Genomic DNA, 24,987 nt, shown 5'->3' with positions numbered 1-24,987 from the left:
GGTTTGTTAATTTTCCGATGTATAGAGACTTTTGGGACACCCTACTATACCTCACACTATGCCATACTATGAACTCTGTATCGACTTGATATTAATATCAAAATACTGTAATTAAAAGACAAAGACAAACATCATAACATACAGTTTCACTGTATTATAAAACTACCTTTTAAAAAAATTAAAGTATTACACAATGTAACATGATTTTTATTCCTGAGATATAAATGCCATTTCCTAATTGGTTCTATCATAAAAACATGGACAAATTTTATTAAACTGCCAAAACTTTGTTTTTGTGGAATGGACATCCTGTAGCACATTTTGCTATCATTTTTCAATGAATATCTCATCGAGTCTAAACCAATTCAACCTAAATTGTGCCAACCACAAATACAAAGTTTCTGGAGTAGAACAACTACTTTCAAAGTAAGTACTGCGTGATTTAAACAGGAAATAACACTTTCAAACCAGGAACAGAAATGTTTCCAAATTTTGTTACATGGTGTTATTTCTTCTGTTTTTGCTGGTTGTTTGAGAATTCTGGTAAACAGAGGCCTCATCTATACTGCCATATAAAGCACCATATGGTTAGTATAGACTCATATAATGAAGGTTAACTGCATTGTATGTGTCTACAACAGGCATTGGCAAACTTCGACCCTCCAGGTGTTTCGGACTTCAACTCCCACAATTCCTAACAGCAATTCCTAAGTCCAAAACACCTGGAGGGCTAAAGTTTGCCCAATGCCTGTTCTACACTGTTGAATGCAGTTTGACCTCACTTTAACTGCCATGCTCTATACTGACCCACATAGTGCAGTTTCAAACAGCATTATATGGCTGAGGGTGCACTGTATTCTAGTATCTTTTTTTTCTCTTTTTCTAGAGATTTCGACTTTTGTTTCCCACCGTGGTGAACCAACCCTATTCAATTCTGCTCTGCCATCAAGTCACCCAGAAAAGCTGGTTCTCAAATGGTGTCACTCCGCTCCACTAAACCTTCACTACAAAAGGACTTGAAACTGCAAATGCAAATCAAGCGGAGGTTAGATCCATTCTAGGCATGCCATGCATTTCCATTTCCCTTTCCCCACACCACTTCTCTCCTCTGTCTCAATTTACCTACCGTCCTATTTTCGCAGGTGCTTGGCCCCAATTCCTACCATCGCTTTTCGGAGCACCGAGCTGGTGGCATCCGGCGTGACAAGCAAGAATTACAAAGTGGTGTGAGACCTACCGGTCCCTGTGCAGGTGAGCCAACCAGCTGAACCACACCCCTTGCATACCTGGGCAGGTAAGCTGTACCTGCGTTGCTGCGGTCATTGTTGAAAACCTTCCTCTCTCACACATACACATCACTGTACTTGAAATGAAACCCGAAACTCCGGAAGGCAGCATGACCCTGGCTAATTGGAACTAAACAAAGGTAGCTTTGACTTACTTTATTATGACAGCACACTCTCAGTTTGCCACAACTCAAGCATTTGGAACTCTCAAAAACATCAAACAAAATAATATTATTAAAAAATACATGTATAAGACACTAAATCTGTGTTACATTAAGTTGTCTTTCTTTGCTTTTAATACTGTATTTCAAAACAGCAGGCTGTTAGGCATTGTGGGAGTTGAAGTCCAAAACACCTGGGGGGGGTCGAAGTTTGCCCATACCTGGTAGTATAAAATATAGTATTAGTTAGGCCTATTTATAATTGTAAGTCTCAAACCACCAGAAACTAAATTGATCTGGCATTTGCTAATACCAGATAAAGGTATTATATGTAAAACATATACAGTAGACTCTCAGGGCCCTTCCACACAGCCATATAACCCAAAATATCAAGGCAGAATATCTGCTTTGAACTGGAATATATGGCAGTGTGGACTCAGATAACACAGTTCAAAGCAGATATTGTGGGATATCCTGCCTTGGTAGTCTGGTTTATATGGCTGTGTGGAAGGGCCCCCAGTTAACTAAGTTGGTTAATTGAAAGGCTACTGTATATGTAATAAATATAATTTCCACCATTAATAAAACAGAAAATTGTTTGATGGAGGCTTGTTGCCACTTTTTACCAGTATACTTAAGGAGCTCCCGGTGGCGCAATGGGTTAAACCCTTGTGCCGGCAGGACAGCTGACCGAAAGGTCTGCAGTTTGAATCCGGGGAGTGGGGTGAACTCCTGTCTGTCAGCTCCAGCTTCCCATGCAGGGACATGAGAGAAGGTTCCCACAGGATGGTAAAACGTCAAACATCCGGGTGTCCCCTGGGCAACGTTCTTGCAGATGGCCAATTCTTTAACACCAGAAGCGACTTGCAATTTCTCAAATCGCTCCTGATACGAAAAAGGAAAAACCAGTATACTTCATCTTCAGGTGCCTCTACACCAGGCATGGACAAACTTCAGCCTCCAGGTGTTATGGACTTCAACTCCCACAATTCCTAACAGCTGGTAAGCTGGCTGGGATTTCTGAAACCTAAGGTCCAAAATACCTGAAGGGCCGAAGTTTGCCCATGCCTGCTCTACGCAATAGAAATGCAGTTTGGCCTCGCTTTAACTGTTGGGCTCCATGTAATGGAATCATGGGAGCTGTAGTTTGGTGAGGCACCAGCACTATTTGACTCTAAGAAGGATAAAAGACTTATGATATGACAACCCTGATGATTCCACAGCATTGAGCCATGGTGGTTAAGGGGAAAGGAAAAGAACCCATACAAAACTGCTATGCGTAATAAAAGGAGGAGAAGGCAATCCTTACTCAGGTAGATTCTGAAAATGCTGGATTTAAAATCATGGCTGACTTCTCCTCAAGCTAAGGCAACTATCAGACTTTCTACTTGCATTTCAGTTTCTGCTAAAGAGAGACAAGCATATTTAAAATTAATACATATCCATGAGTAATTTAGCCATTTTAACTAAAGTTTAATTATTGTAATTTTGTATTTTATTCATTAACTCAATATGCCTCACACTTTTTCCAGTGGCTTATTGTATTTCAGTAATAAACTACAGTAGAGTCTCACTTATCCAACACTCACTTATCCAATGTTCTGGATTATCCAATGCATTTTTGTAGTCAATGTTTTCAATACATCGTGATATTTTGATGCTAAATTCGTAACTACAGTAATTACTACATAGCATTAATGTGTATTGAACTACTTTTTCTGTCAAATTTGTTGTATAACATGATGTTTTGGTGCTTAATTTGTAAAATCATAACCTAATTTGATTTTTAATAGGCTTTTCCTTAATCTCTCCTTATTATCCAACATATTCACTTATCCAACATTCTGCCGGCCCGTTTACGTTGGATAAGCGAGACTCTACTGTATATATTTTTTCTGTGTAGTATCTTATTGTCTTTCACCCTTCATGTTTAGTGTTTGCTTTCCAACGAAATAATATTGGAAGACTGAATTATTCCTACTCTTGTTTTAAATGGATGATCCTGCCCAAATCTGTGTAGTTCAACTTCTGTTAGGTTACTTGAAGCGTCCATTAGAATTATATTATATCTTCTTCCAAGTTTACTTGCACTTACTTTTATAAGAAATTTTAAAGCTGATTCCCGTCAGTTCTTTGTTTTTGTCTCATGTCCCTTTACAACCTGTTTTCCCAGACATAGGCAATAAACTATTTGCATGTTAAAACTTTTATGATTTCTTCAGCCCTTCCACAAGATGTAATGGGTATTGCTATTTTAAAGGCACCAGGAACATCCACAACCTTTCCGTACACAATGTATTCTGCCCTATGCCAATTGAATTAATCTACCTAAATGCATGAGCAGAAGCAGGTTGCTGTGGAGAAAGATAATAGGTTATAATATAAGATAACCTCGCAGCCCCAATCTGCTTGAGAAAGAGAGGATGTAGAATATGGAGATGCTTTATTTGAGATAGGACAGTCAGCCAGGACGAAGAACCGAATGCTATTTTGGGGAGCTATGCATATGTTCAGAGGCTAATGTTTGATCTTAGTATTAATAAATATTTACTTGTTTATTCTTCTTTATAACTGTGTCTTACTACAGTGAACTCATTAAACAATACACCCAGGAGAAAAGTAATAGAAGCACAAGAGTTGGAAATACAGGACCAGCATGGAAAGGGGATCTGTCACGCTGTATTGTTTGAATAGCTTTCTATGTAAGGTATACAATGTATCCCTTCTACGTCTCAGGTTTTGGTATGAGAATCTCAGGATACAGGACAATCCCGACATGGCACTCATACTGGGAGCTTTATGTATGACTTCAGTTTCACAAATGAAGGATGACAGAATCATAATGTAGGGAATAAAATAAAGTGAGGATACAGGTTAAGCAGCTGGCAAAATAGTAAAAATTACAGTACTTTGTATTGATCTGCAAAATGTTTGTTCTCTGACTTCTTACCTTGAACATTTCAGGCCGGAACAGGAATGAGAGCATTTTTGGTATCTCCTCCCCTCCCACCCAGTTTCAGGTATTAATACAACAGGCAGTTTTTAAAAGTATCAGAACATTCATACCATACGCTTCACTGGCTTAAATTGTTATCTAACACAGTGATACAACCTCTTTCTGCCTCTCTTAGCCATTTACATCATCAGGGTCTTATCTCTGATGCTGAGCTAAACATCTAAGAGAGGTGGGGAGGAGCTTATATAAAGGAAAGCTGCCTTAGACATGCTGGATTTCCCATTTTGCCTGTGATTTTGAACTCCAGTTAGATTTCAAGCTGCTTAGGTCTGACCCTGGGTCTAAGGCCTGAAATCTGTCTTCTCCAGTTCTCTTGAAGAGTGCTAGACATTCTGGATAATAGTGCCACTCAGAAAAATGTGCGTGCGAAAGAAAGTCTCAGAGAACTACAAGCTTCAATTGGTTATAGATGACTTTGTGGAAGACTTATGGTGAAATTTTACCAGGAACATTATTCTCTTGGCTTAGAACGGTGGTCCCCAAACTTTGGGCTTAGGTGTTTGGACTTTCATCCCCAGAATTTGTGACTGGTGGTCGAGCTGGGATTGGGGCTTTTGGGGACTGAAGTCCAAAACACCTGGAGGACTGAAGTCTGGAGACCACTGGCTTAGAAGTACACTCTACTGAGGTGCTGGACTAGGATAGTAGGTAAAGGTAAAGGTTTCCCCTGACGTTAAGTCCAGCCATGTCCGACTCTAGGGGTTGGTGCTCATCTCCATTTCTAAGCCGAAGAGCCGATGTTGTCCTTAGACACCCCCAAGGTCATGTGACTGCATGGAGCAGGGTTACCTTCCTGCCGGAGCAGTACCTATTGATCTACTCACATTGGCATGTTTTCAAACTGCTAGATTGGCAGAAAAGACTAGGATACTGGCCATCCAATTCCCATTTGGCCATGGAAACCCACTTAGTGATCTTGGAAAAGACAGTCTCTCAGCTGCAGAGGAAAGCAGTGGTAAGCCCTTTCCAAACAAATGATGCTACAAAAACAAATCTTGTGATAGGGCACCCTTATGAATACCACAAGAATTTAGCAACAAAGTCCTATTGAGATCTGTGAAATGCAGCTCTTAATGTTTAAAACTTCACCCTTTAGGGACATCATCTCCCCGCTGTGTGTTTGTCTTGATATTACAATGTTGCCTTGTTCCTAGTGAGCATTTTGTGCTTGACTTGTGGCCACTTAAACCTTTCATGCCAGAAGCAAATCACAGCAAATGTTTCCTATGAAGATTCTCTAAACAGCTAAGAAAGAATGATCTCACTTCAGCTGGAGCTGGGAACACCCACTTTTAGCTAAGGTTTGCATCTTATTATCCAACATGGAAACATTCTAATCTGTTCATCTTGCATTTGAATAATGTAATTGTGGTTGAAACTTAATATATTATTTAATTACATTTGCCAGAGCTGTTCCAAAGTGCCAGGCTTTGGCCTTGAAATCTTGAGCCTGGAATGCAGCTGATTTGGCACCACTAAACTGGCAGTATCTAAGGTGTCTTCCAAGGTTATTCACATCCAAGGACAGTTCTACCTTTAAGCAAAGTGAAGCAAGTGCCTCAAGCAGAAGATACTGGATGGTGGTTGCAAAGTGTGGGAAGTCTGAGCTACAGGCTGTGTCACCTGCCTTGCTTCTTCTAAGCAACACTGCTATCTTCAGATACAAGATTTTGACCAATTGGGAGAAAGACAACTGCAAATCCCATCCCCAGTCTTGTTCTTTGCAAAATGTCGCAAACCAGCCTGTTTCACCTTGCCTGCTATTATTCCTTTCAGTAAGAAATGCCAGGATATTAAGTCTTTAACAGCTTGCTTGCAAAACATGTGCTCTGCTTCTGGGCTGTGGTACCTCCTACTTGTTGACTTGTTGGCAAGAAACACTTGGGAGAAATAGAAGTCCAGTGCCTTTGCCCACAGCAGGCCTCCCTCTCTGACTAGGTGTGGCCTCAAAAATTATTTCCTCGTGAATAACCGAAACGTCTATAAATCTGTTGCCTAGCCCAAATGCTTGTGCACATTTTATGGATTCTATGAGTTGTTAGCATACGCAACATGCAAGCAGAACCTTGAAGCCAAGAAGCTTTAACCTACACACACCTCTGTTAAATATGTAACTTGCACTCTTTACTGCTGGAGAGACATTTTTCCATGCAAGCAGCATTCAAGAGTTCTTGAAAAATCAGACCTAGGAGGAAACCTAATGGATAGAGAGGGAAAAACAACCACAAGAAGAGAGTGGTGGTGATGGTGTGAACAGTGTTATGTAGCTTCAGGTCAACTCTGATGCATGGTGACCTTATCATAGGATTTTTTTTGGCAAGGATGTGAATCCTGGTCTAAGAGTCCTAAATCCCTACATTGTTAGCTCTCTGAGGAGCAACCCTAGAGGCCATCTTTTATCTTCCAAAACAAGCTCTCAACTGTTCTGTCATGGATTAGAAGGTTTTTCACTCCTACTTTTTCAACACTGGGGCTGGGAGGACCAAGGCTACCTGTAGGATGATGCACTACGTTGTCCAGCTAACATGCACTACGTCTGTGTTTTTCTGAGGCGGAGGGACACTTGGGGACGATGCATCATTCTTGCCCGAGGGGCACACCTTGCCTTGACATCCTTACCATTCTTGAAGGTTAGGGTTAGCATGGGGAGGAAGAGAAGACTGAAGGGTGGGGCAGAGGCCATCTCTAATTTTAGTCTGAGGAGAGGCTCCAGAACACTATGAGTCATGCCTGAAGTCACATTGTAATCCGATGACTACCTTTAGTTTGCCCTGTGAGCACAGCGAGGATGGGTTATGCAACTTTATGGCAAATGCCCTAACATCACAGGCTAGCAACTGGATGTTGCAGGTGACTGATTGAAGCACTGGGGCTGGAAGGAAGAAGCCCTGGGCCTTTTGGAGAAATGATTGGGAATTTGGGTTATTAAAGCTGCTTCATGTATGAAGTTTCCTCCACCTGGATGAAAGAAATTTATAATTCAGTTGGAATTAGCATTCAGGGTGTAAAGCAAGATGCAAAAGAGGAAACATGTATAGAGCAAGGGCCAGCTGGTAAAGCCAACATGAACTGAATCCTGAATTTGAGGTTCACAGCTTCTGCGTTTACTAAAACTAGAATGTGGGGGGGGGGGGGTGTTCAGTCTGAGATTTCCAAACCAAAGTCCTTAGCATCCTACAACAATTTATAATTATTAATATTAATCCTAAAAATATATATATTTGTAAAGTGGAAAGGGAATGGGTTAGGAGATCACACAGGGATTAGGAACTTTGATAGAGCTGCAAACATAATAAAGAATTACAGACTAAACTAATGTAGCATCCAGTATCTAACTGCACAAAAAGTTCAAAAACAAGGCCAGGATTCAAATCCCCACTCAGCCATAGAGACCCACTGGGTGACCTTGGGCAAGTCACATTCTCGGCCTCAGACGAAGGCAAAAGCAACCTACCTAAACAATCTCGCTAAGAAAATCCTTAGTATAATTACAAGTTGGAAATTACTTGAATACACACCACTACCAGTCTATCTATTCCTCATAGTATTACCAACCTTGCTTTAAAGGCATAAATGATAGTGGCCATCAGTTCCCCTTTAAAACAGGACTTGACATTTAAAGAATCGTTGGCTTTCTTCCTGTTGATGCCAACATTTTTATGGTTAAATACCGAGGCAGCTTCATAGTTCTGTTTGTTTGTTCAAAATAACTTATGTGACTTTCAGGTAACTCTGACTTACCTCCATCATAAAGTTTCCTGGGCAAGATTTATTCAGAGGAGGTTTGCAGCTGCCTTCTTAGGCTGGAAGAGTGTGACCAGTCCAACTCCCTTTGCAGGCTTCCATGACTGAGCACTGATTCAAATCCTGGTCACATAGAGTTCTAGTCCAAAACCTCAAATCACTACATCGTGCTGGCTTTCAATCTAAATAAATTAGACAGACCAAAAGCTGAGTAATCGTGCTTAAGGATTCTGTCACGTTTTTATTCCACAGTTGGTTCAATGTCAAGGTGGTATACATAAAAAAAAAATCTTTTAAAGATCTGAATCTGTTGCCAAATCATACTATCTACAGCACCACAACTGAGAATTTTTTTGTCCGTTGAATGCTGTGGCTTGTACCTCTTAGGAGTTTCATCCCCCATGGTCAATTATGGGATTTGTAGCGCAAAATATTCAGCAAACCAGATTTTTCCCCACCCTTACACACTACACCAACTCTAATCTTTTAGACTAAATTTTAGTTCATTGCATATAAAGAAATAAGCATAGTCAAGGACCAATTTTTCATCATTTTTAATTATAGTCAAACACGGTAACTTTCATTTCCCTGTCCTTTAAAACAAATGCAGCTGAGCTGCTGAATAAACAAGTACAATATAGAGACTTCTTTGGAAAAAAAATACTCATGCGATATTGCACATTTAGGTTTTTCTGCATTTTTTCTTCTTGTTTTTGTTGGCGATGCAGCCATATAGAAAATACTTCTGTTATGTACAGATATGTTTGGGGAGGGGAATTCATGGACCAAGGCAGGTGAAGGGGAAGGAAGGGGAATGGGAGTAATAGGGTGGTCATGGCAAAAAGGAATGGACTATTTATTTTGGCAGAGGAATCTTGGCTCATGATAGCGCAGGAAAAACACACATATACACACACAAAGGATTTTCAGGGTAGTACTTTGGACCCGTTTCTCTTGGAATTACTTCTAGCCCTCAGTTTCACTTGGAAGTACTTCTAGCCCTCAGTTTTAACGTTGAAAATATTTGATTGTGTGCGTGCAGGAAGAAGAATGCGGGAGAGACATGTAGAACCCCGCATAGCCTCTAGGAAAGCAGCAGCGGAGTCCAGGGAGGAGTCAAGGAAGCAGAGCTTCTGGAGGAAGAGGAGCGGGGAGTCAAAGGTTGGCAACTAGGGCAATGTCAAATATGGAGCTGGATACGGCCTCTGGTATCCATGCCGGACACCAGGGTTATAAACATTTGGATAACCTTGCAGCTGGACTGGGTAGTGTCCAGAAGGTATAAAGAAGAAAGGGAACGTTTCTCTTGGGCTTGGTTTTAGACCTGATTCCGGCAAGGAAGGAGTACGAACAGCCTCTGGCGTCTGGCCTAACGCTGGACAACTGAGGACCAAACTCACATCTAAACAAAAAAGGTTGTGGAAAAAGAAGGACAGGAGTCAAAGTCAATTGCCCAAGGGAAAGGAGCAACTGTAACCATACCCTTGCCTCTGTCTTCCCTCACCACAACTATGGCACTTCACACTCTTCTCAGCAATTAATACTATCCCATCTGCCATATAATGCCCCCTCAGCATTCCCGCGTCCCTTTGGTTCTAGACAACCGAAAGGCAGACAATCATACACACCATTTAAAAAAATAAAATAACAGTCAACTTGATTCTCCCTCTGATTAAACCATACAAGGCCTCAAACAGGCTGTGGCTACAATGCCTCATACAATCACATTTCCCCACCCGCCCCATTGTCCTGTTCTAAGCTGCTTGCTTAGGTTTTCTAGGCCCCAGATCAGTTGCCTGGGTCTCTACAACAGGGCTGCACAATCTTTCTTGTCTTCTGCGTGTGTTAACAGCTTGGAGCTACATACACACATCTATCTCCACACAAAAGCTTACATTCTCCTAAACACATCTTGGAACATTCCCATCCTCTAGCAATTTCTACCAAGATCATGGTCTATGCAGTGCTACAAGTAGCATGATGAGAGCGAATTGAGAAGCTAGAGAACAGCACTTCTACCATCACTATCCTGATCTTGCAACCCAATTAATTGTTATACTACAAAGTGGATGGAGTCCCGGTAGATTACAAGGCTACATGGGATGTAGCCACAGGCTATGGGTTGTGCTCCCCTCTGCTACAATAGTCATTTACTAAATGCAACCTTTTTACTCTACTACTTTTGAGTCAGCTGCCCTCTGGCAGCATTTATGCAATTACCAATTAATTAAGTCTTCATCATGCTGTGAGAACTTGCATGGACTGAGTCCAGACAACCTCTCTCCCATGCCATGGGATGACCAGTGCCGGGACAATGCTGCTCTTGGATTACAAGGTTCAAGCCTGCAGCCTAAGGAGCTATAAGCAATGCCCATTCTCCATTAGGGAGCAATTCTTATAGTCCAGACTATAGGTTTCCCATTAATGCTACTCTTTGCACAGCTTCTAAAGTCTGGCCTTTTGCTTCCAAACTGTTGTTTCATCTCCCCTATTGCCAGAAAAGCTGAACTGGATTGTGCCCACACCACTTCTACAAGCCTCCAAAAAGAATGGCTCCTATCACTCTCACTCCCTTTATTCACTGAAGGAAAAGCAACAAGCAAATAACATCACTGTAAGGAAGCCACAAAATAAATACTGTCTCTGAAGAAGTAAAAAGAAAAGGAAAAGGGGAAAAATAAAAAGGGTACGTGCAAGACATTGTTTCTGCTGACAAACTTTGCCTTCTTTGTAGAAAAGCATGGTTGGTGGGCTTCTGGTTGGCTGAGGCTTGGAAGAGCCCAAATCTGGAGTGTTTTGGTGGCGATACAAACTTGGCTGCCCCTCTCCTCATGTATTTCTCCTGTCCTTATTGAGGAGCTGGTGCGCAAGAAGGAGCGCGCAGAATAAGGCTCCACTTCATCAAGGGGCCGTGGCAGCAGTGGTCACTTGGAGAGTTTGCTGATAACACGTATAAGAGCGGCATTTTCATCCTTGAGACGCTGGTTGTCAGCCTTCAAATCTGAAAGAGCCTGTGAGACAGAAGGCAAAAACTAAAAAACAATGGATCTGGTACAAACCTTAACTGCTGTGCTCCACAAACAGACCGAAGCTAAACTACTCTCAGTTTATGGCAGCCCTCAGAATAAGACCCCAGTGTCATCCAAACAGATGGGAATTACCTTCAACTCTTCCTCTAGCTCTGCGGCTTTCCTCTCCAAAGCTCGGCGTTCCTGGTAAGGAAGGGGGGGGGGGGGAAAGAGAGTGTCAAAGCTTTTTAGAAGTGTGCTTATGCCATACTAATGAAACCCTTCTCAACAGAAGAGAAGTAGGCTGACTTCAGTCTTGTGTAGCCTAAAATTACTACAGTCCACCCACGCATGCAAGATTTAAAAAACAAGAGTGCTGAATCAGGAGCTTGTCATAGGCAAAACTTAAGACAGAGGAGATCAAATGGTGAGAGCCTAAGGGCCATTTCCACCCATCATTTTTTTTGGAGGGAGTAAACAACATCCTCAATCCTTGGGGCACAATTTTTATCCTATTTCAACTCTCCCCCTGCCATATTTTTTCAAACCTGGAATGGCTATGTTCAGAAAATACAAAGCAGCTTTTTGGTTACTTCTGGTTTCTAGAAATACAATTTTAGATAGGGGATGGGGGAATGGTTAAATAGCAAACCATCTCCCATTTTCCATCAGACATGGAAAGGGAGCTGCACTGAATCTTCTGGTGATCTGCAAGCAGCTCTTTGTCCACCCTTGACATAATCCACTCTGCTTAGAAATATGAGTAGAATCTAGACCATCAATTTTTACAAGAAGTTTAATAATGAGCAGGTGGTACATGGGAAAATGCCAGACTTCTCCCTGCATCTATTTGTAATATAGGAGACTTTTTAAAGACAACCCCAGACAGTTTCCACAGTACAACACAAGGTACCTCTTGAATCCAGAAAGATCCTGAGAATGTAGATTTTGTGATGCAATATCATCTAGAAAAGGGCAAAAAAGAAGAGACGTGGAAAGAGGTACTTACAAATCTCTCTAGCTCAAGGAGAGCTGGCCGCTCAGCAAAACGCTCTTGCCTCTGTGGGTGAATGACACAAAAGACTCAACATGAGAAGCATAAAGATGGCAAACTAAGGGGCTGAAAAGTATTAATATTTGGAAGGATAGTCCTTGGTTAGAACGTGAGTATAAGGAGGGCCCTGTTGCTGGTGGTCTGTCTGGGCTCTAAGAGCAAGCATTACCCTAAGCACGGCATCTGTTGAAGACCATAATGCTTAGGCAGGACTTCGTGGAAGAAGACTGCATACCTTGTTCCTGGGCCAGCGGGCATTTATATCATGCATTTCAAAATGATTCTTAACTAAGGGTCCTTCCACACAGATACATAACCTAGAATATCAAGACAAATAATCCACAATATCTGCTTTGAACTGAATTATCTGAGTCCACACGGCCATATAAACCATTTCAATGTGGATTTTATACAGATGTGTGAAAGGGTATAATCCATCTTCTGAAAATCCCCAGAAGATAGGTCAATATTGCAGATGGAGAGGTAAGACTACTTAAGACTTAACTTAAGTCTTGAGGTGACTTAAGACTTGCCTCGGTTTTTCTAATATGTGCTTTCCTTATTACTAAATAACTATTGCTGAGTTAAAATTGAAATATTAACTTTTGCCGAGTTAGCAGCTCATACTCTTAACCACTAGGCTATACTGGTTCACATCCAATCCTAGTAGGTATTCATTGGCCCGAAGATAAAATATAATCACATACATTATGGACATGTCTGTTCTCGCTCTCTTTTGCCACATTAGCTATGTCTGCACATCACGTTATCCATGTTTATGTTTTATCTATGTTTTGTTGCTTAAGCTGCGAATTGTTTTTACAGACAAAACAAACCACAATTTGTTTTCCCCACTTTTCATCTGGTTTTCTTCTAACTCCTTTTGTCAGCTAAAGCTACCTGATGAAACAAGCCAGGGAGAAACCATAATTTCATCAATCCACAGCTCTAAAGACAATAAAACCATGGTTTCTATAACAACAACGACACTTTATACCCTGCCACCATCTCCCATAGGGACTCAGGACGGCTTACAAAATACTGTGTTTCCCCGAAAATAAGACAGTGTCTTATATTAATTTTTGCTCCCAAAGATGCTCTAGGTCTTATTTTCAGGGGATGTCTCATATTTCTATGAAGAAGAATTCACATTTATTATTGAACAAAAAATGAACATTTATTATATACTGTACAGTAGTTGTCATCACAAACCAACATAACCAGACAAACTGTGAATCCTATCAAGAATTTCTTGTTACTACCATTATTTCCATGTACAACTAGTATGTATATTTACCAATCCTGCATGCTCTGGTGTTCTGTTTGGCAGGCGCTGGGCATGCTTCGAAACAAAAACTTTGCTAGGTCTTACTTTTGGGGGAGGTCTTATATTTAGCAATTCAGCAAAATTTCTACTAGGTCTTATTTTTCGGGGATGTCTTATTTTCGGGGAAACAGGGTAGCACATGAAGATGCCGTACAACACATAAAATGCAATACATCAACATATAAAATCAGTAACACATTTACATAGAACTAAACATATAAGCTTGCTGCTTGTTAAAAAAACACCCTGGTTTGTTTTTAGGCACAGATTGACAACCAACCTGCAACTGGCTTACTATTACAGTAGAGTCTCGCTTATCTAACGTTCTGTATTATCCAATGCAGACTGCCTCCTGCCCAGATCCACAGCTGTTTCTCTAGACAGCAACACGCAGTGGGCCCACACACCCAACAACAACACAAGTGCAGCCACACTCCCAAACAAGTGGCAGACTTGTTCTAAAACATGTTTTGGTGCTTCATTTGTAAAATCATAACCTAATTTGACATTTAATAGGATTTTCCTTAATCCCTCCTTATTATCCAACATTTTCGTTTATCCAACGTTCTGCTGGCCCGTTTATGTTGGATAAGTGAGACTCTACTGTATATATAAAATTATCACTCTGTCCCTCAGTTGCCACTCCTGTATTCCTCAGAAGTGTCTGCCCCATCCATACCTGAGTCACTCTTTCTAGCTCCAGCTTGATTTGTGTCAGCTGCAGCTGTGCTTCTTGTAGTTGTTCCTTTAGTTTTTCATTCTCTATCGAGAGATCTTCATACAACTTAGGAAGACACAGAGGGGAAAAATGAAAAGCACTGATATCACTAAGCCAGTATCCCTTTGCAACAGCCTCCTCCCAGAGTAAGCATGCGCTCCAGCTTAAATCACTAACTTTCTTGTAATAGTGATCGGGTTCCTCTTTGCAACCCGATGAAGCGCTGTTCCGTCTCTGGCAGCTGTAGGGAGCTGTCCGGTTTGGTAGGAGGTTATTTAGGTGTTCACTGAAAAGGGATAAGGAAGCTAGGGTCATGGAAGTGAAAGCAAAACAACGAGGATAGGGTGTGTTAACAAAAACATATTCCCATATTTGCATATTATTGGATTTTTCACAATTGATTTTGACAGCATGGATAATGAAAACCCTATTTGAAAAAAAATCTTTTGTACTGGGAAGACAAACTGCCATCCAACAGGGAACACATGAATCCATACATTTACCAATGCATTCTGCACAACCCAGCTTAAACTGTTGAATCCTTCCAAGGGGATCTACCTGCCATGTCCAGAGGGATCTTCATTGTTGACTTGCTCAGCATCTTCGTCATCCTCACCCTGGAAAAGAGAAAGAAATTGGAGTATATGAGCTCATCTAGATAATGTACAATAGTTTTCAAGTTCTCCACAGACTGTAAATCACCCCTTACTGATGCTTGAACTTCAGTGTGCTTCCTTCCACCATAGCAACCCTATCTGAAGCCCTCTCTCCCATTCACCTCTGAGTTCCCGCCCAATCCGGTGATGCGTCTCTCTCGACGGCCTTTTCTGCGGTCCCGAATAGCCAATCTGTTCCGGAGGTCTGTATCTGCCTCTGAGCCGGTCTCATCAGCTTCGGAGCCTACAGGATACAGTGAGATGTGAAGCTTACATTCAAGTTCCCGTTCACTTAGTAAACATCTCCATGTGTTTCAACTAGTTCAATATCAACTATGTTGTGAGGAAGAGAACTAGTAAGAAAGTGTAAGATTTCCCTAGTACATCATTGCAGCAAATATATGCCTAAATTTGCCTGAATAATAAAGGTTGTAGTTGCACATAATTTACTATAAGCCCAAAGTTCTGAAAAATTAAACAGGCAAACGTAAACAAAGATATATAAATTATTGACTTGAATATAGCTATTACCCTTTCTGGGCTGCGAATTCACCACTAATGGATTCACAGTATAAACTGAAGCACTGTCTGAACTGGAGAGCCGGAATCTTCTAGATGAGTCCTGAACAGAGGAGAGAAAAAATAGAAACTTGTCACAAGTGTAAAACACAAGGGTTTATTTATTATACTTATATACATGCTAATTGGAAAATGCCCTCTTTTATAATTTTACCATTATAAAAATCCAAGAAAAGCAATCAAACAATAATAGGGCCTATTTCAGCATTAAAATATTGTGTTGTGAAAAAGCTAAAAATAGAACCGATAATGGCAACTAACAAATTAAAATGTAAAATGCTTTCTGGAGGAGAAATGCCTTACATTTTGCATTCATATATATAAATAATAAGGATACCAGGCAAATCCACCTAGGCTGAAGAAAGAAGGAAAGTGTCTTGCAAAGGGCCAACCATAAGCTTAAAATGTCTGAAAAGAACCATAATGTGATGTGAAAAACCAGAACAGATTCTCGGCCCACAGGTCAACACAAAGAACTTATATTTTATAGGCTACAGGATAGAATACCTCCCTCCTTTCTATATCAGAATGGTTAGTAACAGATGTTGTGTAACTCGGCAAAAAATCTAAACCTATTCTTTCTGATGTATTTTTATGTCTTATGACTGTATCCTGAAAGATGGGGGACTAATATAACAGATCAATTCCATTCTAGATTAGGCCATGGGACTTGTATCATGACATCAGGGTCTCTATGTGACAGTCAGAAGTTCCTACAGATATGTAAGGCCTGAATCCTACCCAAGCCTCTACCGTAGACTCCTGGGCATGCTGCTCTTCATCTTTGTCATGCTTCTCATCCTCCTTGCTTCTCTGTTCTGACATAGTTTTGGAATCCCCGGTCCGGCCCATTGTCTTCTCAGCCTCTTTTAGATCTGTGAGGGTAACACCCTTGAAGTATTGGAAAAGAAAGGCAGAGAAAATGCATGAGAAATGAGCCAAAAGGAGAAGCACAGTGACACCTATAGATTGCTATTGGCACTACAGGTACATCTCAGTTACCAAAGATGCTTTCTTGAGTTATGCATTATTTCTTTAGCAGGAACTTTGCTACCAGAGGCAGAAACAAAATGAAAAGAATAGGGATAGGTTTCTATACCACAAAGCAGGTCAACATGTTTCAGCAATTTTTTTTTACTGAAACTAACATTATGAACATGTGAAATGAAAGATTTAGGTCAGGTAAGCCTTGCATAAGCAAAAACATGTTGAATCACCACTTCAAAGCTTCTTTTAAAATGCAGCTTGGGGTATTTTTTCTTTCTTTCATCATTTTATTTACTTTCATCAGGCTTCACTTTTATTATGATTTTCATTTTATCAAGAAATGTATAGATCTATGGTTTTATAAAACCTTCCAACTTGTGAAGCAAGTTAACCTGCTTCCTTTTATTTCAGTTTTGCCCCACACACAATTGTTTATATTGCACGCACAGTTGCAGTAGGATCACTTATGGCATAATCCTATTCTTTCCCATGCATTATTGCACTGTTTCCTGCAGAAACACTGCTGCAATTCAACTGTAAAAGTTGGTCTTTGTCAAGTCTGCCATCACTGCAGGCTCTATGCCAATGCTGCAAAATAAAGTATCAGCTAAAGAGAAGGAAAAAAGAAAAATGGGCTGGGCTGGGTGCCCATAAAAATACTATGCAAAAAAGGAGTTTCTTTGTTGATGCTTTGTTAATGCTTTGTACCACTGATCCATAGTGCAACATTTTCCAAATCTCAAGGCTCAGCCAAAAAAAAAAGGGTGTCAGTATCACATTATGTTGCGAATGCTTCCTCCCATCTTGCTTTGAGCCTAAGCCATGGAAACTCACTCTCTTGGCTGGCTTACCTGTGTGGAGCGTCTGGACTGCCTCATGAGCCTGGAACGGGCCTTCCTCTGGGATTCTGACTCTTCATCTCGCACTGGCGTCTGGTATGACCTGAAGCAGATGGTTGTATAGCATTTAAATGATTCCGATTATGCCCTTCATCACTTTTGTGGGAGGTCCCTCTTAGTTCAGACATAGAACCTTGTCCCAGATGGTTGCTTCAATGGTGGGAAGGAAGCCTTTTTTGTGATAGGCTCTGACAATTTAATTCTGCTTTCCCTCACCACATAAAGCCCCCTTCCTAAGCCAACAAAATGGCCAGTAAATATTGAAGAATCACTACTGATGTTCCTGGAACAAAATGACTGTTTACCTGTCTATCCTCCCACCAATGCCCTCCCTTGCTTCATTTTGTCTAACCTGACAGAGAAATAAGCAGACCAAGAGATCTCTAAGTAGTACTCTGAAACATGTTGAAGGCCCCTGATATCAGAAGTGGCTGGATGCTGCTACAGTAAAAGGTTTTGGGAATGGCTCTTTGAGCAAGCTATGCTCCTTTGGCACAAAGATGTGGCTGCCTTTGCAAAGAGACTGAGAGTTAACAGAAATACAAGGTCATAGAAATTTGAGACACAGAAGCTGAGAATGAAATGTGGCTGAAGCAACAGGATCTTCTCCTTTGATATCCAAATCATCTGTATTTGATCCCTGGTGCCCTGCATTGTGGTTGTCAACTGCTTTCTGCTCTAGCTGCCCCTGGCCTCACCAACCCTCACCTTCGGCGATCCTGAGGATCCATGCCAGAGCTGATGGCAGTGGAAGAGAGGGACTGGTGTGGGACAAGGGCTGTATCTATCTTCATCTGAAGGCCACCTTCTAAGTTTCTGTGGGAAAGGAGCAAGCAGAGAAAGGAAAGAGAGGAAGACAGAAAGAGACAGCACACGCAAGAGTGTGTTTAAAGAACCCCTCCTGAAAAAAACCTTCCAGAAAGCTTCAGCAGTCCAACCCTTGACTATCCAGAACTTAAGACTTTTAACTCGGAAGCTTCCCAAAATGGCATGTCAGTTCTCTCTCACAGATTTTGCCTGCCTGAATTCTACACAGTCATCCCACCAATTAGTCCAGCATCATAAGCAGAACTTACTTTCAGCCTGGATGTTCACTCTTAAAATTATAAAGATGTCTGATTTAGAAATTACTCTATAATTTTTAAATGGTCTATCCTCCTCATTTCACAACACATTTTAAATTAAACCTATGAGTACAGAACAGAAGTGAAAAGAAAGTCATATTTTGAAAACAACACAGCTGATATCTAAGAAGGAACATGAACCCAGAACTCTCAGATTCAAGGTGCTCAATTATACTTTGCCTTTTCCATTCATGCATTTTCACTAATAAGGGAAAGAGTTACATAAAACATTGAAGTAAATTAATCACTTTTAAAATACAATTCTAACATTTCTTTAGTAGGGAAATGTAAGGGAGGATAGAACAGTAAGCTTCAAGTTACACATACTTTGGGGGAGGGGGTCAGAATTACTTGCTTAAGATCAACAACATTCATTTTGCCCTGAAAAACTAAACTGGGTACACTGGGACCATAGCCCATATTCTTAACCCCCAATAAGGTATGTGGATGTTGTTGAAACAAATTTTCTGGAGGCTTTCTGTGCTCTCTTCAAAACGATATACGGTAAGTCATTATTTCATTTCACTTGATCCTATGCTTCTGTCCCTGAAAAAAGAAACAAGGCTTATCTGCTCCAATGTAACTGGGGAGATTCCTAGGTGCTCTAATATACCATGAGAAGTGGGGAGAACACAAGGCCATCCAAAGGTTGCTAAGATGCAGCTGCCTAGCCAACATGATCAATCATAAGGAAAGACAGTGGCAAGGAGTGAATCAGCATGTGGAGGGCCACAAGTGAAGATGTCAACACCAAGAAATTTGGGCCTGAGTATCCCTGATTCAAAATTTCTAATGTGAGTGGCTGAGTGCAAAACAAAATTATGTATACAATTACCTTCAGACAATATTTACAAGGTAGATATGAAACATCAGTGAATTTGATGCTTAGACCTGGGTCCCATCTCCAAGAAATTGCATTATGTATGTGCACGTACGCCAATATCCAGGAAAATCCGAAATACAGAACACTTTTGGTCCCTAGCATTTCAGATACAGGATGCTCAACCTGTATTAAATTATAACTTGTATTTTCCTCAAAATCTTGAAGCTTCAATGCAAACAGAACTCCATAGATATTATCATAAATTGAGTGTAGATTGATTGCAAGGACAGCAAGAAATAGAGATAATAACCTTGCAAAGGATCCCATTTGAAACAAGGTGGTAAGTTATGTTTTGTGGGTAAATGGGGATTCGACCACAAGCCTGACAATTTGGCTCACCAGTGGCAGATTACTCACGCTCTCCGGGGATCTCTGTGGGGTTCTGTGTCTGGAAGGGCAAATATCCGCCGAGTAGGTGTTGGGGTTACCCGGGCCAGGCGTGGTTCTTTGCTCTGTTAAAAGGAAACATAGGAGCTGAGTGAAAATTCAAATGTGGCTGATGCTGGAATATCATTTGATGGAATAGCCAGGAGGGGAAGCTGCCTAGAGGCAGCTGGAGACTTAGGAAATATTTTAATTTTCTGTCAGCCCATTACAGCAGGTTGATTGTAAGAACGTAGGCCTCAAGCATCTCTCTTGGTTGATAACAGCGGCACTACACTACCAAAAGACTTGATACGAAGCATTTTCATCAGTGCTTATCTATATGGAATAGCTGTAGCCCAGAATATGCAAAGCAAAATAAAACTTTAAAAATGAGGTAGCCAGGGGAACAGGTGGAAGTAAGAAGACAACCAAACAGAATGGCTGGATAAGAGAACATTCAAGTTATGTCTTCTGGACCATGCATGATCCCAATGGACTTCCTTGCAATATGGTTTGCCCACCCCTCCACAAGCCCCACACAGCTCTCAAGCTAAGCTCCACACATCTAAGCCTCAAACATAACAAGCTAGCAAGCAAGGTAAGCAAGCCACACCCTCTGATGGGCAGAGGCTCCTACCGGGTCAGCGGCTGACTCAGAAGCAGCACTCCTATGGGCTAACCCTGGGCCAATGGGGTTCTTGTTCCACTTCTGTAAGAGCTCCCGGATGTCTTGCTGCAGGTTTACGGGCAGTGGCAGGATTGGGGTTGGGGGACAGGGAGGGGGGAGAGAGAAAGAGAAGAGGGCAAAGCAGAGACAATCTTGTGGCAAAGTCCGTGCCTTGACATTCTATTTTGAAAAGCCACCCCCAATGGAATGAGACAGCCCACATACAACAGGTTCCATTTCAAGAAATGTGAGTCTGGAAGGGCAAATATTTTGAGATGGAAAATGCGGTGATGAGAAGAAGAGGAAAAATAGACAAAATGCTATTTGTTCTACAAAAGTCTGAGGAGGGGCTATTCCCTTCATTATGGGCAATCTGTAGTATCTGAGATTAGGGAACAAAGTTCCAGACTGAAAGGTGTTGCTTATGGGAAAGCCTTCATAAACACTGGAAGTTGCAGTAGAAACCTGGAGCCTCAATGCTGGTGGATTCCAACTTTCATCAGCCCCAGAGTGGTCCGTGGCTACAGATATTGTGAATTCTAGCCCAGTAACATTGAAGGTGAAACATTCCATATCTCTGCACAACAGCAATCCAAATACAAGTCCAAATTCTTCGTATGAAGTAGAAATGAACCCACTGATCTTGCTACTGGTCTCCAGTCTAGGAAAGGGAAGAGGCCACATGAGACACTTCATGTTATTGTCACCCCAACTCTAAGGGAGTGCCCCTTTTGGCATATAAAAAGGGTCAATTCCCTCTCTGGGAAAGCCTCCAGGAATGGCGATTCATCTCTTAAGTAGGTCAGAGGGCCTCTCTGTACTACTTAACTGAAGAAATGCTGACATTTCAACTTCCAGCCAATTTTAGCTAGCTAGAACAGTTTTTTGCGACAGTTTTTTGTATCCAAAGACAAAAAAACTGGACTTGGCTGGAAATTGAAAATTTGCCAAAGTTGCCCACCCACATCAAATCAGTATCATCTCGTTTTGATTGGCATAGGCTAAGGCCTCATAAAATAGTAGGTCATTTCATGTCCTGCTACACAAGTGGTAGGACATGGGAATCTTTGCATGCCATTTACTATACCTTAACTTTCTGTGCTATGCTGTTTGAGCTTGCTTCACATGCTTTTATTCTATTCCTTATAAGGATTAGCAGAATGCTATTCAGAGCCCTTTGCACCCTGAACTCTCACTGTCTGGTTGATTCTGAGATTTTTCCATCTGCTTTATGGAATATCTGTACGAAACAGTAGTAGATGAAAGTCTGCACAGGAAAGAAAGATAAACTGGACAAGGAAGGTCCTAATGCTGAATTCCCCACTTAATGGTGATTGTAAAATAACTGGACTGCAATCTTGGTTTGTGCAAAGGCTACCTGAAGGACTGTATGAACCAGCATATGCAGAAAGTTGGTGCTGATGACCTGATAGGGAAGAGGTCAGGAATATCCCCCACCCAGTCCTTCTTTGTCACTTTAGGCACCAAATCCAGTCTTCTCCTGTTTTCCCAAGATACTGATGAGATCTAATCTGAAATGGTTTCATTATTATCAGCTGCTACTCTGTTGTGCTGTTTCACCTGTTTGTGGATTTTTCTTTTGATCTTACTGGGCTCATACTGTTTTACCATTTCAATAGGAGGCACTAAGAAGGCCAACTGGTGGACAGAGGTGGAAATTTTAAATGACACAAACAGCACTCTCAGATACAAGATGGATAAAGCCTCAATTTTGTCTCAATGCAACATTAGTACACTAGCTCCAGATGCCCCAAGTAGTTCAATGTTCAACATGCTATGCCTTGTCTCAACCATTGCTGCCTCCACCGGGGTTTACCTTTTCCTCTGTATCAAGCCGGGGACTTGATGCTGAGCGCTTGATGCCGCTGCCTTCCTTGGCAGCCCCATCCTCCAGTCTGGCATCCTGCAGCACCCCAAAACTGCTCGTCTTACGTAGGCTCTGCCTCCAGATGGCAGGGGCTGCTGCATCCTCTGGTTCCATGGTGCGGCTGGAGCCTCCAGAGAACTGTAGAGGCAGGGAAGGAAGGGGAGGAGAGACCGACACAGAGGGAATGGGGAGAAGAGGAAGGAAGGGGAGTCAGGATGGATGAAGGGAATTTTAACTTGGAACCATGGAGTTGGAACAGACGTGGGTGGGGGGAAGGTAACTAAATAGGCCTACGCAGGGGAATTCAGACTTGCACCCAGGAACTGATGCCTCCTTAGACAGAAAACAAGCCAGAAAGCACTGCCAGAACCCAGATTCTTTAAGAGTAAGACTAGAGCGAGATACAAAATTCTGGAGAGCTACATCTCCTGGTTAAGCAATAAAAAAAGGGGGGGCAAGAGGACATATGTGGCATTTTGCATGAGAAAGAAATAACATCTACCCTGTTTCCCCTAAAATAAGACATCCCCAGAAAATAAGACCTAGTAGAGGTTTTGCTGAATTGCTAAATATAAGGCCTCCCCCGAAAGTAAGACCTAGCAAAGTTTTTGTTTGGAAGCATGCTCGCCAAACAGAACACCAGAGCATGCAGGATCGGTAAATGTACATACTATAGAGCAGGGGTCCCCAAACTAAGGCCCGGGGGCCGGATGCGGCCCATCGAAGCTATTTATCCGGCCCCCATGGCACAAGGGCAGAAGGGGGTTGGACTAAATGACCCAAGCAGTCTCTTCTTCTCTTACAACCATTATTATTATTATTATTATTATTATTATTATTATTATTATTATTATTATTATTATTATTATTATTAACATTGAGGCTAGGTGGCCATCTGTCAGGGGTGCTTTGCTTGTGCTTTCAGTGCACAAAGGCAGAAGAGGATTGGACTCAATGGCCCAAAGGGTCTCTTCCAACCCTCTTTTTATTGTTGTTGTTGTTGTTGTTGTTGTTGTTGTTGTTATTGCTCCAACAGTCCGGCCCTCCAATGGTCCAAAGGATCATGAACTGGCCCCCTTTTTAAAAAGTTTGGGGACCCCTGCTATAGAGTGTTGTGCATGGAAATATTGGTAGTAACAAGAAATTCTTGATAGGATTCACAGTTTGTCTGGTTATGCTGGTTTGTGATGACAACTACTGTACAGTATATAATAAATGTTCATTTTTTTGGTTCAACAATAAATGTGAATTCTTCTTCATGGAAAAATAAGACATCCCCTGAAAATAAGACCTAGCGCATCTTTGGGAGCAAAAATTAATATAAGACACTGTCTTATTTTCGGGGAAACATGGTAAGAGTGGGGTTGTGGAGACAAGCAGTCTTATATGTACAGTGCACTTAAAAAAGAACCAGACCTCTCAGAGTTTTCGGTCTATCAAAATCTACTTTCTGCAACAACTGTATATTTTCTAAGATGAAAGCTGCTGTCACATGTGTGGCGTTTGAATTCAGGCTCCCCAAAATCTACATCTCAAAAGAGTTTGGAGACTGTCACAGAATTTGCCACACATTCTCAGAGATGGCTGACTGTTGCTTCAGATGTTCCAGGCTCAAGCCTTGGCATAATAGTATATTCCAGGGACAAACTCTATCATGAATGAAAATAAGTGATACTGAAGGCAGATTTCTATATTTTTCTTGGGAGAATCTATTACAATTAGGGCAGGTGCTGGAGAACCTCTCTTTCCTACACAATCATGTACTGACAACACAAGTAGAGGGACACTTGGGAGTTCTCAAAGTTGTACCAGATGCACTTTTGATACCTGTTTTGAACCTAAGGTAAAAACCACATCCCTGAAGAAAGAGGGTGATTTGTAAACAGCAGGGTTTGGAGTTCAGCCATCTCTTTCTCTGGTCCAGTGCTTCTTCACGACAAGGATGCACCCTCCCTCCTCCTGACTCCTTGCCAATTTGACATTCCAGAGTGAAGCAGCTATGCTTTTGACAAGCAGAGCTGTTGAGATTCACATGGAACATCCCAGAAGCAGCATTTCAGAATGTTGTCAAAGAAGAGGTCATATCAGGTAAGCAGGGCCAGCACAACTGCCTCTTCAAAACTAGAAGCTTCTCATCACATGAAGTTACAGAGCTTCAAGAGGTTTGCATCAGCTTTCCCAGCCAAAGACGTTCAACCAGAACCCCCCCCCCCCCCCCCGCCCCACCTCTCAGTAAACCAGTCCACAGTGCATCCTTCACAAGAAACAATGATTGGCCTCCATGTGTCTCTGTTCCACTCAGGCATCAAGTGGTTACAAATGTTCAAAATTCCACAAACACAACCATTCACTATATAGATTCCAAATACTTCCTGCTCCAATGCTAGTCTATTATTGTTATTATTATTGTATCCTGTTTCTCCAAAAGCTTGAATTTAAGGTGGCTCACTACTTAAAACAAGTACAATATTGTTAAAACATATGCCGTTCATTATTATTATTTTAAATTATTAAATATTAAATAAATAAGCGATATTAAAATGGAATTAAGCTTTTTAACAACACTAAAAACTGCTTACATTTTGGATTTAAAATGTTAGAAAGGAGTTTTTAAAACAGTACAA

General features: G+C 41.4%; 2 protein-coding genes across 8 annotated transcripts in view; both read right to left on the bottom strand.

The window, feature by feature from the left end:
• The window catches only part of eps8l1 (EPS8 signaling adaptor L1), a 45,189-nt gene extending 36,596 nt beyond the window's left edge, over nucleotides 1–8,593 (bottom strand). The window contains exon 1 of one of the 2 annotated variants that reach the window (XM_062957870.1): nucleotides 1,127–8,593. The gene's annotated coding sequence lies outside the window, so the exon portion shown is untranslated. The remainder of the gene's footprint in view (nucleotides 1–1,126) is intronic. The other variant, XM_062957871.1, reaches the window with a different exon arrangement.
• Nucleotides 8,594–8,745: 152 nt separating this feature from the next.
• ppp1r12c (protein phosphatase 1 regulatory subunit 12C) overlaps nucleotides 8,746–24,987 on the bottom strand; it is a 47,820-nt gene continuing 31,578 nt past the window's right edge. The window contains exons 10-23 of one of the 6 annotated variants that reach the window (XM_008118470.3): nucleotides 22,313–22,501; nucleotides 20,446–20,541; nucleotides 19,800–19,894; nucleotides 18,144–18,251; nucleotides 17,388–17,478; nucleotides 16,291–16,440; nucleotides 15,502–15,592; nucleotides 15,093–15,214; nucleotides 14,873–14,931; nucleotides 14,492–14,600; nucleotides 14,276–14,380; nucleotides 12,225–12,275; nucleotides 11,369–11,419; nucleotides 8,746–11,218 (exon numbers count right to left, since the gene is read on the bottom strand). In XM_008118470.3, the coding sequence (XP_008116677.1) occupies nucleotides 11,132–11,218; nucleotides 11,369–11,419; nucleotides 12,225–12,275; nucleotides 14,276–14,380; nucleotides 14,492–14,600; nucleotides 14,873–14,931; nucleotides 15,093–15,214; nucleotides 15,502–15,592; nucleotides 16,291–16,440; nucleotides 17,388–17,478; nucleotides 18,144–18,251; nucleotides 19,800–19,894; nucleotides 20,446–20,541; nucleotides 22,313–22,501 (1,404 nt within the window). In that variant the 3' untranslated portion in view covers nucleotides 8,746–11,131. Of the gene's footprint in view, nucleotides 11,219–11,368; nucleotides 11,420–12,128; nucleotides 12,181–12,224; nucleotides 12,276–14,275; nucleotides 14,381–14,491; nucleotides 14,601–14,872; nucleotides 14,932–15,092; nucleotides 15,215–15,501; nucleotides 15,593–16,290; nucleotides 16,441–17,387; nucleotides 17,479–18,143; nucleotides 18,252–19,799; nucleotides 19,895–20,445; nucleotides 20,542–22,312; nucleotides 22,502–24,987 lie in introns of all 6 variants that reach the window. The other 5 variants (XM_062957868.1, XM_008118471.3, XM_008118472.3 and 2 more) reach the window with 5 other exon arrangements.

Source organism: Anolis carolinensis, chromosome 6, assembly GCF_035594765.1.
Source record: "Anolis carolinensis isolate JA03-04 chromosome 6, rAnoCar3.1.pri, whole genome shotgun sequence".
NCBI lineage: Eukaryota > Metazoa > Chordata > Lepidosauria > Squamata > Dactyloidae > Anolis > Anolis carolinensis.
Note: the sequence above shows the minus strand (reverse complement) of the source record. Positions and strands in the feature narration are given on the sequence as shown.